Here is a 13,052-nt window from a genome sequence, read left to right on the forward strand (position 1 = left end):
GACGTCGCTTTCCAAATAGCTAAGGTTTCGCCATTTTGGCACGCAGGGCGCTATGGCTAAAGTCCTGGTCGACCGATGTGTTGTCTAAATCCAAGCTTTTGAACATCCCTTTCAAAGGAAAGACCCTCTTCGGGCCTGAATTGAAAGAGATTATTTCAGAAATCACCGGGGGAAAAGGCCATACTCTCCCTCAGGACAAGTCCTTTAAGACAAAGAACAAAGCTAATTTTCGTTCCTTTCGTAATTTCAGGAACGGCCCGCTTCATCCTCTCCGGCTGCAAAGCAAGAGGGTAACGCTTCACAGCCCAAGGCAACCTGGAAACCTTACCAGGGCTGGAATAAGGGTAAACAGGCCAGAAAGCCTGCAGCTGCCACCAAGACAGCATGAAGGGGTAGCCTCCGATCCGGGACCGGATCTAGTAGGGGGCAGACTCTCTCTCTTCGCTCAGGCCTGGGCAAGAGATGTACACAATCCTTGGGCGTTAGATATTGTATCCCAGGGATATCTTCTAGAATTCAAGGGTTCTCCTCCAAGGGGGAGGTTCCACATTTCTCATCTGTCTACCGATCAGACAAAGAAAGAGGCGTTTTTAAGCTGTGTAGAAGATCTACATATAATGGGAGTGATCCACCCAGTTCCAATGGCGGAACAAGGGTTGGGTTTTTACTCAAACCTGTTTGTGGTTCCCAAAAAAGAGGGAACTTTCAGACCCATCCTGGATCTAAAAATTCTAAACAGATTTCTCAGAGTCCCATCATTCAAAATGGAGACCATTCGGACAATCTTACCAATGATCCAGGAAGGTCAATATATGACTACCGTGGATCTAAAGGATGCATACCTACACATTCCTATCCACAAAGATCATCACCAGTTTCTCAGGTTTGCTTTTCTGGACAAGCATTACCAGTTTGTGGCTCTAACTTTCGGCTTAGCCACTGCTCCCAGAATTTTCACAAAAGTGCTAGGGTCCCTCGTAGCGGTTCTAAGACCGCGGGGCATAGCAGTGGCGCCTTACCTAGACGACATCTTAATTCAGGCGCCGTCTTTCCAAAGAGCCAAGTCTCACACGGAGATTGTATTGGCCTTTCTGAGGTCTCACGGGTGGAAGGTGAACATCAAAAAGAGTTCTCTTTCCCCTCTCACAAGGGTTCCCTTCCTAGGGACTCTTAATAGACTCGGTAGAAATGAAAATATTTCTGACGGAGGTCAGAAAATTAAAACTCTTAACTACTTGCCGAGTTCTTCATTCCATTCCCCGGCCATCTGTGGCTCAGTGCATGGAGACAATCGGATTAATGGTAGCGGCAATGGACATAGTCCCTTTTGCTCGGATGCACCTCAGACCACTGCAACTATGCATGCTCAAACAGTGGAATGGGGATTATGCAGATTTGTCTCCTCAAATTCAGTTGGACCAGAGATTCTCTTCTCTGGTGGTTGTCTCAGGATCACCTGTCTCAGGGAATATGTTTCCGCAGATCAGAGTGGATCATTGTAATGACCGACGCCAGTTTGTTAGGCTGGGGTGCGGTCTGGGACTCCCTGAAAGCTCAGGGCTTATGTTCTCGGGAAGAAAAGCTTCTCCCGATAAACATTCTGGAACTGAGGGCGATATTCAACGCTCTTCAGGCATGGCCTCAACTAGCTGTTGCTAAATTCATCAGATTTCAGTCGGACAACATCACGACTGTAGCTTACGTCAATCATCAGGGGGGAACAAAGAGTTCCCTAGTGATGACGGAAGTAACCAAAATAATAAGGTGGGCGGAGGATCACTCCTGCCAGCTCTCAGCAATTCACATAAGTGGCTCCGCCATGGAGTCTAAATCTAGTTCTTTCAGTTCTTCAAGGGGTTCCGTTTGAACCTTTACATTCCATAGATATTAAGTTGTTATCTTGGAAAGTTTTGTTTTTGGTAGCTATCTCTTCTGCTCGAAGAGTTTCAGAATTATCTGCCTTACAGTGTGATTCACCTTACCTGGTGTTCCATGCAGATAAGGTAGTTTTGCGTACCAAGCCTGGTTTTCTTCCTAAAGTTGTTTCTAAAAAGAATATTAACCAGGAAATAGTTGTTCCTTCTCTGTGTCCTAATCCTTCTTCGAAGAAGGAACGTCTGTTACACAATCTTCATGTAGTTCGTGCTTTAAAGTTCTATTTACAAGCATCTAAGGATTTCAGACAAACATCTTTCTTGTTTGTTATCTATTCTGGTAAGAGGAGAGGTCAGATTCCTTTTGGCTTAAAAGCATCATCCGTTTGGCCTATGAGACTGCTGGCCAGCAGCCTCCTGAAACAATTACTGCTCATTCTACCAGAGCAGTGGCTTCCACATGGGCTTTCAAAAATGAGGCTTCTGTTAAACAGATTTGTAAGGCAGCGACTTGGTCTTCACTACATACTTTTTCCAAATTTTACAAATTCGATACTTTTGCTTCTTCGGAGGCATTTAAGTCAGGTAAAAAATTTTTTGTTTAAACTACAGTCTCCACTGCACCCTATGGTTTCTCCTTTTTCTTCCTAACCTTTGGTCGAATGACTGGGGGGTGGAGCTAGAGGGGGAGCTATATGGACAGCTCTGCTGTGTGCTCTCTTTGCCACTTCCTGTAGGGAAGGAGAATATCCCACAAGTAAAGGATGAATCCGTGGACTGGATACACTGCAAGAGAAAGTAATTTATCAGGTAAGCATAAATTCTGTTTTTGATAGGTGGATCATTAATTTTAAAACATTGGAAGTCGAAGAAGATCCCTAGAATGGTAGAGTGCATTAATAGAATTTACGCACAACAAATAGTGGAGCAATTCGACACTTTTATAAACACATAAGCAATTTTTTTTTTATTGCAAATGGAAAAGATTTATACATTCATATCCGAGAGAAGTACAAATCTTATTAATTTAACCATTTAGGGGGTCAGAGTTTTTGCTAAATGCAGTAGAAAGAAATTAATATCCCAATGTTACAGGGTGAAATTTAAAGTGTTTTGTGATGTTTATAAAAAAAAAAAATTCTCAACCCACAAAGGTATTAAGTTCATTTGTTTCTTTTTTTCTTTTTTTTTTTAGTACTGTAACCATTTAAGTTGTTAATTATGTTTATGCTTGTTGTATGGAGGTCATGTTTTGCCATCTGAGTTAAAACACCAGCATGGTATATGTGCCTATATTGTTGGGATATTATTATTCTATAAGGTTGATAATATGACAATTATTATTGTATTGTTATATGACTAGATCATAAAGCTTAGTCGTCCTGCGTGACGTAAATGTAATGTAATATATTGTAATATATTTGAGGTTATACCTTGTTTGCTTTAAATAAATACATTTAAAAATGAAAGAATAGAATTTTCACAAAGATAATCTTCCTAATAGAAATATAAGGACATTCAATTGACTTGTTAAATTTATGTTTGTGATTTTTTTTTTTTTAAAAGCTTCTTTTTTTGGAATGGGCAAGTGGTGATGTGAGTTTACTTGACTTTGAGGCCAAAACAATCTGAGTTTTATTTTAATGACTGTTTATCCCTTCTTCCCACAGGCTTATGCATCTGGCTGTGATGTTGTCATTTTGGGCAGTGATTTTGAAAGATTACAAGTAATCCCTGGAGTTCAACATGGAAATGTTCTGGTGGGATGTGTGGATTGCTCCATGCAACAAGGCAGAGTAGGTCAAAATAATTTTTTAATCATATTATTAAGAATTTTATAGATTTCTATAATCTGTTCTTAAAACATTTTTTAAAAAATATTAATGTCCACTAATAAAGCAGTAACTGAATATGCTAGTGATTACTCTGTCGTTTCAGAATCAAAATATACAGCTTTTACTTCATTTTTTTCATCCAAAAATATATAGTTTGGTGCTTTTTCATATGCATAATATACATTTTTGCATTTTAATGTCCCCTTAAAGGGATACTAAACCCCAATTTATTCTTTCTTGATTCAGCTAGAGCAGGCAATTTTAAGCAACTTCCTAATTTACTGCTATTATCAATTTTTCTTCGTTCTCTTGCTATCTTTATTTTAAAAGCAAGAATGTAAGCTTAGGAGTTCGCCCATGTTTGGTTCAGCACCTGGGTTGCGCTTGCTGATTAGTGACTAAATCTCTAAAATTAACATCTCTAAAATTAGACATTTCCTTACACAAGTCACAACTAAGATTTTAATCCACTCTCTTATCCTTTCCCACCTCGATTACTGCAACTCTGTCCTCTCTGGTCTCCCCACCTGCCGCCTAGCTCCTTTATAATCCATAATGAATGCCTCTGCCAGGCTCATCTTCTTTACACGTCGCTCTTCATCTGCTGTATCTCTCTGCCAATCCCTTCACTGGCTTCCTCTTTCCTCTAGGATTAAACACAAAATTCTCACTCTGACATACAAAGCGCTCAACTGCACTGCTTCCCCCCCTATATCTCAGACCTTGTCTCCAGATACTCTCCCTCCCGTCCCCTTCGCTCTGCTCATGACCTCCTACTCTCCTCCTCTCTTGTTACCTCCTCACACTTCTGCTTACAGGACTTCTTCAGACTGGCTCCCATCTTGTGAAACTCTCTGCCTCGCTCCTTAAGACTCTCCCCTAGTTTTGAAAACTTCAAGTGCTCCCTAAAGACTCTACTGTTCAGGGATGCATACAACCTACGCTAACCTTTCTTTATACCGTTCCCTCTCCTCCTTTGCTATCCCCTTGAACCCCCTTAGCATATAAGCCTAAGAGCCATGCTGTTTGTAGATCACCTTCTTTTAAGCTGACTACAACAGTGCGACTCTTGGCAGGGCCCTCTACCCGTCTGACCCCTATAAATGTTTCCTTGTATTCCGCCTATGTTTATAGCGCTGCCGAATCTGTTGGCGCCCTACAAATAACCAATAATAATAATAATAATCAGCAAGCACTTTCCAGGGTGCTGAAACAAAAATGGACTGGCTCCTTAGCTTAGATTCCTGCTTTTTTTAAATAAAGATGGCAAGAGAACGAATAAAAATATATAATAGGAGTAAATTAGAAAGTTGCTTAAAATTGCATACTCTATCCGAATCATAAAAAAAAATAAAAATAAAAATAAATAAAAATAAAATAAATGGTGTTTAGTATCAAAACTGTTATTCAGAAATAACAGATATCAAATATGACACTGCTTGTAGAAAAACACCTAGTACTGAGTAGAAATGATGGGCTTTACAAAAAAAAACTCTATAGTACGTCACAGGATGCAGGATAACTAGCAGACCAACAATAAATAAGATCCTGGAAAATCAAGAAGCCGGGGTTTTGACACTTTTTTTTTTCTGTGACTCTGGACAAATATTTTATGTAGACAAAGGTTACATAAACTAAAGGGAATTTCATTAGAGCTTGTCATTTTAAGAATTGGTGAACCTGCACCTCTGTTTTTAACCCCTGCAAATAAGTTAAAACACAGGTAAAATACTGCTCTGGACCCGCAGAGCACTTTTCTTGAGCGAAAACTGCAGTTGAGCTGGATGCACAGCAGGGTCTGTATGTGGGGGTTAAAAACAGAGGTGCCGGGTCGCTAGTCTTAAAATGACATGTTCTAATAAATGAGAGAATGTAATTTTCCAACAATAATGGCCCTTAAAGCACTTAAGGATTTTTTTTTTTATTTATGTTGCAGAATCTTGAGAAAACTTGTAGAATTATGGTTCCTGGTGAGCCGTGGCAATTTACAGATGATTGCAATTTGTGAAACTACTCGACAAATGCCATCTCTTGCTTGATCAAAGTTTTACTAGGCACAAAGTTAGAGAAACCAAATCAATATCCCATCACTATAAATATATTCGCAGATGCCACATACGTCCTCACACAGTATTAGAGTTTTACAATTCACAAGTATTAGGTACATTAACAGACGTGATCAGTTACAGAGTTTATGAAAGGGTTGCAGTAAATGTATGAAGGTGAGCCGAGGCAAGAAATAAACAAGCTGTCTTTAAACAGGGAGGTCACATGTGGAGCAAAAATAACAGTAGTTTCCCGTGCATTGATGTATTGACAAAGCAAAAAAATGACTTAAGGCCATTTGCATAAACATAAAACAGATCTAACCAAATATTCAGAACAGAGGGCAAAAATAAAGCACAAAAGGTCCTCAGCTGATTATTTGCACAAAGAAGGTTTTTGTCTGTCTGTGTAACAAATGACAGTAGCTTGTGGCAGTAAAACAAAATCACTTGACAAGTAAACTCAGGAGAGCAAGTATTAAAGAGCATGGAGCTAGAAATGCTAAGTATTAACCCCTGGCATTTATAGGTGGTGATCTTTTAGTGAAAAAGGCCTGGTTGTTTGCAAAGCATTGTTCTCCCCAGGACTTTTGTAATGTGTGCATCACACGGCTGATTTTACAGACCACCCAGCTAAAGTTTAAGCCAATATTAAAGTGAATGTAAATTTTCATGAATCTGTGTCCGGTTTTTAAAAATACTATTAAAAACAGGGGCACTTTCATTCATGAAAGTTTACATTGCAGCGTATTTTACAAATACTTAACTCTTTCTTCACTAAAGCCGGATCGGCAATCCCCCGCCCACTTCTTCCTGCTGTACTTACACAGCAATGACAAAACCTCCTTCCTCCAATCACGCTGTGGCCTCACGAGATCGACGCTCTGGGGGGGGAAGCCATGATTGGACGAAGCCGTTTTCGTCATTGCGGTGCAAGTACAGTAGGAACTGCGTGCTGGGGAGCAACGATCTGGCTTTACTGAAGGAAAAAAGTAAGAATTTCTAAAATATGCTGCAATGTAAACTTTCATGAATGAAAGTGCCCCTATTTTTAATAGTATTTTTAAAAACCGGGCACTGATTCATGAAAGTTTACGTAAGCTGCTAAAATCAGCTTTCAATGTTTTCTTGCAAGCAAAATAAATTGTGCTTTGGATAGCAGAAAATGTTATAATATTAGAAATGTGTCTTTATTATGAACCAAGAAATATCAGTTTCAGCATTAAATGTTCTCTACATCATTTGCCAAATTGCTCACTCCCAATTTGATACTTATGATATTCTTTATTTATTTTTTATTTTATATTTTTTTGCTGATTTTTTTTTTTTCTCTCTCAGATTGCCGCTTCATATGGCAATTTGATTTGCATCTTTGAACCAGTAAACCTATTAAAGCAGAAGAATGCTCAGATACATGTAAGTATTTTATCATTCATGTATATACTTTTATTTGTAATATTTCTGTAGTGCTGTCCAGGGGGTGAACTGTAGTGAAAAATAATGATGTGACTGTACAGACAGGGGAGCTCAAGCGTATTGTTGTGAATATTATCCTTTCCTATTTCAATAGTGTACCCACAAAGTGTAATATGTTAAGACATAATAAATATTATGGAACCTCTATATCATTGTTCTGTTAATGTAACTCAATATATATAACTAGCGGTTACCCACTTTTCTAGAGCAATGTGTGCAGTTTAACCCCTTAAGGACCACAGCACTTTTCCATTTTCTGACCATTTGGGACCAAGGCTATTTTTACATTTTTGTTTTTGGGTTTAGCTGTAATTTTCCTCTTACTCATTTACTGTACCCACACATATTATATACAGTTTTTCTTGCCATTAAATGGACTTTCTAAAGATACCATTATTTTCATCATATCTTTTATAATTTACTATAAACATTTTTATAAAATATGAGGAAAAAATGGAAAAAATACTTTTTTTCTAACTTTGACCCCCAAAATCTGTTACACATCTACAACCACCAAAAAACATCCATGCTAAATAGTTTCTAATTTTTTTTCCTGAGTTTAGAAATACCCAATGTTTACATATTCTTTACTTATTTTGCAAGTTATAGGGCAATAAATACAAGTAGCACTTTGCTGTTTCCAAACCACTTTTTTTTTTAAAAATGGCGATAGTTACATTGGGACACTGATATCTGTCAGGAATCCCTGAATATCCCTTGACATGTATGTATATATATATATATTTTTAGAAGATAACCCAAAGTATTTATCTAGGCCCATTTTGGTATATTTCATGCTACCATTTCACCGCCAAATGCGATCAAATAAAAAAAAACTTTCACTTTTTCACAAACTTTTTAACAAACTTTAGTTTTCTCACTGAAATTATTTACTAACAGCTTGTGCAATTATGGCACAAAGGGTTTTAAATGCTTCTCTGGGATCCCCTTTGTTCAAAAATATCAGACATATATGTCTTTGGCGTTTGCTTTTTGGCAATTAGAAGGCCGCTAAATTCTGCTGCGCACCACACTTGTATTATGCCCAGCAGTGAAAGGGGTTAATTAGGTAGCCTGTAGGGAGCTTACAGGGTTAATTTTAGCTTTAGTGTAGAGATCAGCCTCCCACCTGAAACATTCACCCCCTGATCCCAAACATCTCTCTTCCCTCCCCCACCCCACAATTGTCCCAGCCATCTTAAGTACTGGCAGAAAGTCTGCCAGTACTAAAATATTTTTTTTTTTTATTATTATTATTTTAATTTATTATTATTATTATTATTATTATTATTATTATTATTATTTTAAAAAAATCAATAAAAAAAAAATCTATTCTGCTGTGCAGGATCCCTCATTAGCCCCCAACCTCCCTGATCCCCCCCCCCCCCAAACAGCTCTCTAACCCTCCCCCTCTAACTTATAGTGCGCCATCTTGGGTACTGGCAGCTTTCTGCCAGTACCCTGTTTGTCACACATAATTTTTTTTTAAAAAATTTTTATTTGTATTTTGTTCTGTAGTGTAGCTGCCCCCCTCAATAGCCACCCCCACCCCCTCCCAGATCACTTAGATAACACCCCTCCCTCCTCTATCCCACCTTACCCTTAGCTACAAACACATTTTCCCATAGTGTAGCTTCCCGCGCGCATCCCCCTGTGCACGCTCCCGCATGTGATCCCGCCCCCCTGCGATGACCTCTGCATCGGATGGCTAAAAATTTTTATTGCAGGATGCCTCAATATCGAGGCATCACTGCAATAACATGAAAACGGCTGGAAGTGATCAGGATCGCTTCCACCTGTTTCAAACACCAACAACGTACCAGGTATGTCCTTAGTCGTTAAGGACATTTTTTTTTGTAGGACGTACCCTGTACGTCGTTGGTCCTTAAGGAGTTAAAGTCGCAGTAAAGTCCACATTTTGAGGGTATCTGAACTGGAGCACAGGTGAAACAATCGGCTGATTAGTAAACATGGTTATTTTACCTGCTCTCATCCAAGGTAGTCCAGAAAACCTGGACAGTTTGCAAACAAGTGAGATAGAGCATGCAATTTTAAACAAATTTCCAATTTACTTCTGTTATCAAATTTGCTTCAACATTGTATAACAGCTTCAAATAATGTTGCAAACTACTGCTTCCATAGAGTACTAAAGACACATGTACACTCCTGAGCTCTTATGAGCCTACCTATTTTTACGCTTCAATAAAAGTTACCAAGAGAACGAAGCAAACGTGATAACAGAATTAAATAGGAAAGTTGTTTAGAATTGCCTGCTGTATCTGAATAATGAAAGTTTAGTTTTGACTTTACTGTCCCTTTTAATAACATTCAGAATTTTTTCATTTGCAAAGAATACATATAAAACCTGAATCCTTTTAGTTCTGATTTGTCTATTTTTTTTGTAATCTGGAACATCTGCAATCTTTGTTATAAAACAAAGTAATTAATTATAAATGCTCAATGAGAAGTGGAAAACAACTCTTGTGTTCATATCTATAGAATTGATAAAAAAAGGACAATAAATGCCATAATAAATTAAAGAAGTGAAAATGACCAATGTAAAAATGTGTCACAAGTGTCACTAAGTACTTATGGCAGATATAGTTGGAACCATGTACATAGACTAGATTAAAATAAAAGTACTGCTGAAGATTTGTCATATGAGCCTTTTGTCATAAGGTATACGATATAAAAGGGACAATGTACTGTAAGATTTGTATTTCTTTAATGTGTCATCCCACTGGAAGGTGGATTTCTGCTGCTGCCTTTTGTTTACATAGCTTTTCTTTCGAGAATATTGCAACATTTATATTTGAAATATAGGTGGTTTCAACTGGCAAAATGTACTATTTCAAACCACAAAATAAAGGCAAATTAGCTATTTGTAAACATTTTAATACACCCCAACAGCTACAATTGATTACTAGAAACACATTAAATAGAAGAAAAAAAATTAAGTTCAAGTTCCCTTTTAATCATCGTCTTTCATAAAAGTTAAGATTTAAAGTACCTAGGCAACATAAGAATATAAATCTATCATAGATAAACATTTAGCCTTTTTTCCCTAATTTCCTAACTAGGTCTGGTGAATACTGACCCATCCCATTAGATTACTACTAGATTTAGTTTGGTACTTTTAATTCTCTTTGCATGTCAGGTAACAGAATTTATGTATATTGTAAACTCACTACAGATATCAATACATGAAATGTGTGAAAAGAATATTATCTAATGAGTTAGAGCACTTTTTTATTAACCCTTGCAAAGAAGTTAGTCACAAACTCCTCCACATACTCCACTTCTGCTTCATCAACGCCCCTTTTGATGCGCTGCCCTAAAAAAAAGTGCCCGGGACCTTTGAAATCAATGCCCTCCCGCGCACCTTAGAGGGAACGTTGATGTGCATTTTAGGTCACAGTGGTAAATTTTAAAATGTGCTATGTCTCCAAAATTGTTTTTGTGTGGGCGTCCTAATGAAGTTTTAAGTGATGTTTATTTTTGCTTAATTTAGTTGACTATTTGTAATAATTCTGCTAAACTCTAAGAAAATATTAAGTATTAGGGACAAAAATCTGCTTAGCTATTGGACTGTTTGTATGGACTAATCCTATTATTTGATTTTACTTTATTTTGCTCACAAATACATTTCACTTCATATATAATACATAACACAACAAGCAATACAAATAGTTTTGCTTACTCTAATACAAGTTTCAAACATAGTAGTAAATATCAAATGAACCAATGCTCGATAAAACTTATATTCCCTAGATAGAAACAGAACCCATAATTAATACATATGATGTCCTAAAAAGTCCAGGCACCCTTTTCTACAAAGAGATGAAAGCTCCAGAGCAGAAATGTGCTAGCAGAACATATCTGATGAGCCAGTGACTAGGCATATATGTGCAGGCACCAATCGCCAGCTTCACCGTAGCAGTACATCTAGATATACTTTTAAACAAGCTCTGCTTTTGGTTTACATGCCATTGCTGATTTTAAACTCTTCTGTAGTAATCGATGGATGACGGATATGTGCAGATAATATATGCTGCGTTATGTTTTATAGGGAGTCCGAACCCAGTGGCAGAAGAGTGCTCAGATTGTACTTGACTCAGTAGTACACAATTTAACATGGGACCCTACAGGTAAGATTGAAAATACACCATCCAGTATTGTTTTTTTTCTTTGTATTTGTCAAATATTTTATTTTGAAACGACAAATGTTTTTTTTTTTTGTTTCTTTGTTGTTTTTTTTATATATATATATACACACATAGTATATATCAGTAATTAAGCACAGCGTTCTTCACTAAAATAAATCTTTTCTGGGACATTGTACTGTAAAAGTTTCTCCCTTTTTTCCCTTACAAATGATCCACTTCACACACTGTGTATTCAATGATTTACAAAAAGTCCCTTTTAACCTTTTGTAAACCTGAATACATGATCCGTTTAGGTACCATGGAACCCTGACATTTTGACAAATTTCTGTTTTCATTGAAAAGTCTCTCGATCATGCTGATCATATCTTCATGTTGATGACAGTTATGGACAGAAAATTAACTCCTGTACATAATTAAACGTTCTATGGGGAATTGCATATTTAAAACGCCATACATAATTTGTGTTTTGTTGCTCATATTTATTTGCCTTTTGTTTATCTGAATATCCACATAATAAACCAAATGAATACTGCTTTTACTTTAGTATAACTGTATTTCTAATTTAGAAGTTAAAAAAATAAAAAAGGGTTAAAGAAGGACAGTAGGATATCATACTCCATAAATGCATAATAAAAAAAAAAATGCAGCAACAAATTTCAAATTAGTTTTTTTCTAACAAACTTCAGTTAGTGACGTTTTCCTTCCCAATGCACCATGTGACAGCCATCAGCCAATCACAAAATGCATATATGTATATTCAGTGAATCTTGCACATCCTCAGTAGGTGCAAGTGCCTCAAAGTGTACCCATAAAAAGATTGTGCACATTTAGATAATTGAAGTGAATTGGAATGTTGCTTAAAATTGTGTGCTGTATCTGAATCATGAAAGTTAATTTTTACTTTACTGTCCCTTTAAAGACACTACCTGTGTTTGTGTAAAAAATGCACTTGTCCCACACACCCTTATAAGGGCCAAAAAGGTTTTTGCTTCAAATTTACTACTCAAGTTATATGATTTGCAGCAGCTGCAGGTTAATGAATTTGCTTTGCGGCCCCTATAGTGTGGGGCAAGTATCATTTTACACAAAAGCAAGAGGTGTTAAATGACTTCTAAACAGAGATTAATATACTTTTTGGTTTTTAACATGTAGTTTCCAAGTCACCTAATTGTTCCCTAAGGACTTGTTCCCAGAGCTCTATGAACATGTTACTTTAACCCTCTGAGGCTCACCTTTCTGATAACCCAGTGGGATTGTATTTCTGTAACAACATGCCTTCAGTGTTGGATCTTCACCTGCACTGTATGTTGTGCTGTACTCTGTGTTTACCTAATGCCTAGTATTTTTCAACATACAAATGAAGAATTATTTGTACTTAACCCCTTCAGGGTGGAGGCAACCATCCAAATAGAGAACGTAAACAAAGGGGTCAAAAGGAAGTCACATGATCAATACTGCTATCATGTGACTCAAAACAGCGTCTCCTGTGGGACTGCCCGCATTGCTAGGCATGTTCCCCAGTCAGATCCACCAGAACTTATACAAGGAGATGAACAGGACGCCACAAAAGCAAGGATGTTCCATGACTCCATAAAGCCCAGCAATTTTATCACGGCATAGAACGTCCTAACAATGTCTAGGGGTTAAATAATATAA

At 37.3% G+C, this 13,052-nt stretch overlaps 1 protein-coding gene across 3 annotated transcripts in view; it reads left to right on the forward strand.

Annotated features, from left to right (window-relative positions):
• Positions 1–13,052, forward strand: part of DMXL1 (Dmx like 1) — a 383,924-nt gene that overhangs the window by 51,279 nt on the left and 319,593 nt on the right. For all 3 annotated transcript variants that reach the window (XM_053701585.1, XM_053701589.1, XM_053701586.1), the window contains exons 3-5: positions 3,545–3,670; positions 7,093–7,170; positions 11,300–11,378. In XM_053701585.1, the coding sequence (XP_053557560.1) occupies positions 3,545–3,670; positions 7,093–7,170; positions 11,300–11,378 (283 nt within the window). The remainder of the gene's footprint in view (positions 1–3,544; positions 3,671–7,092; positions 7,171–11,299; positions 11,379–13,052) is intronic.

Source organism: Bombina bombina, chromosome 2 (assembly GCF_027579735.1).
Source record: "Bombina bombina isolate aBomBom1 chromosome 2, aBomBom1.pri, whole genome shotgun sequence".
Taxonomy (NCBI): Eukaryota; Metazoa; Chordata; class Amphibia; order Anura; family Bombinatoridae; genus Bombina; species Bombina bombina.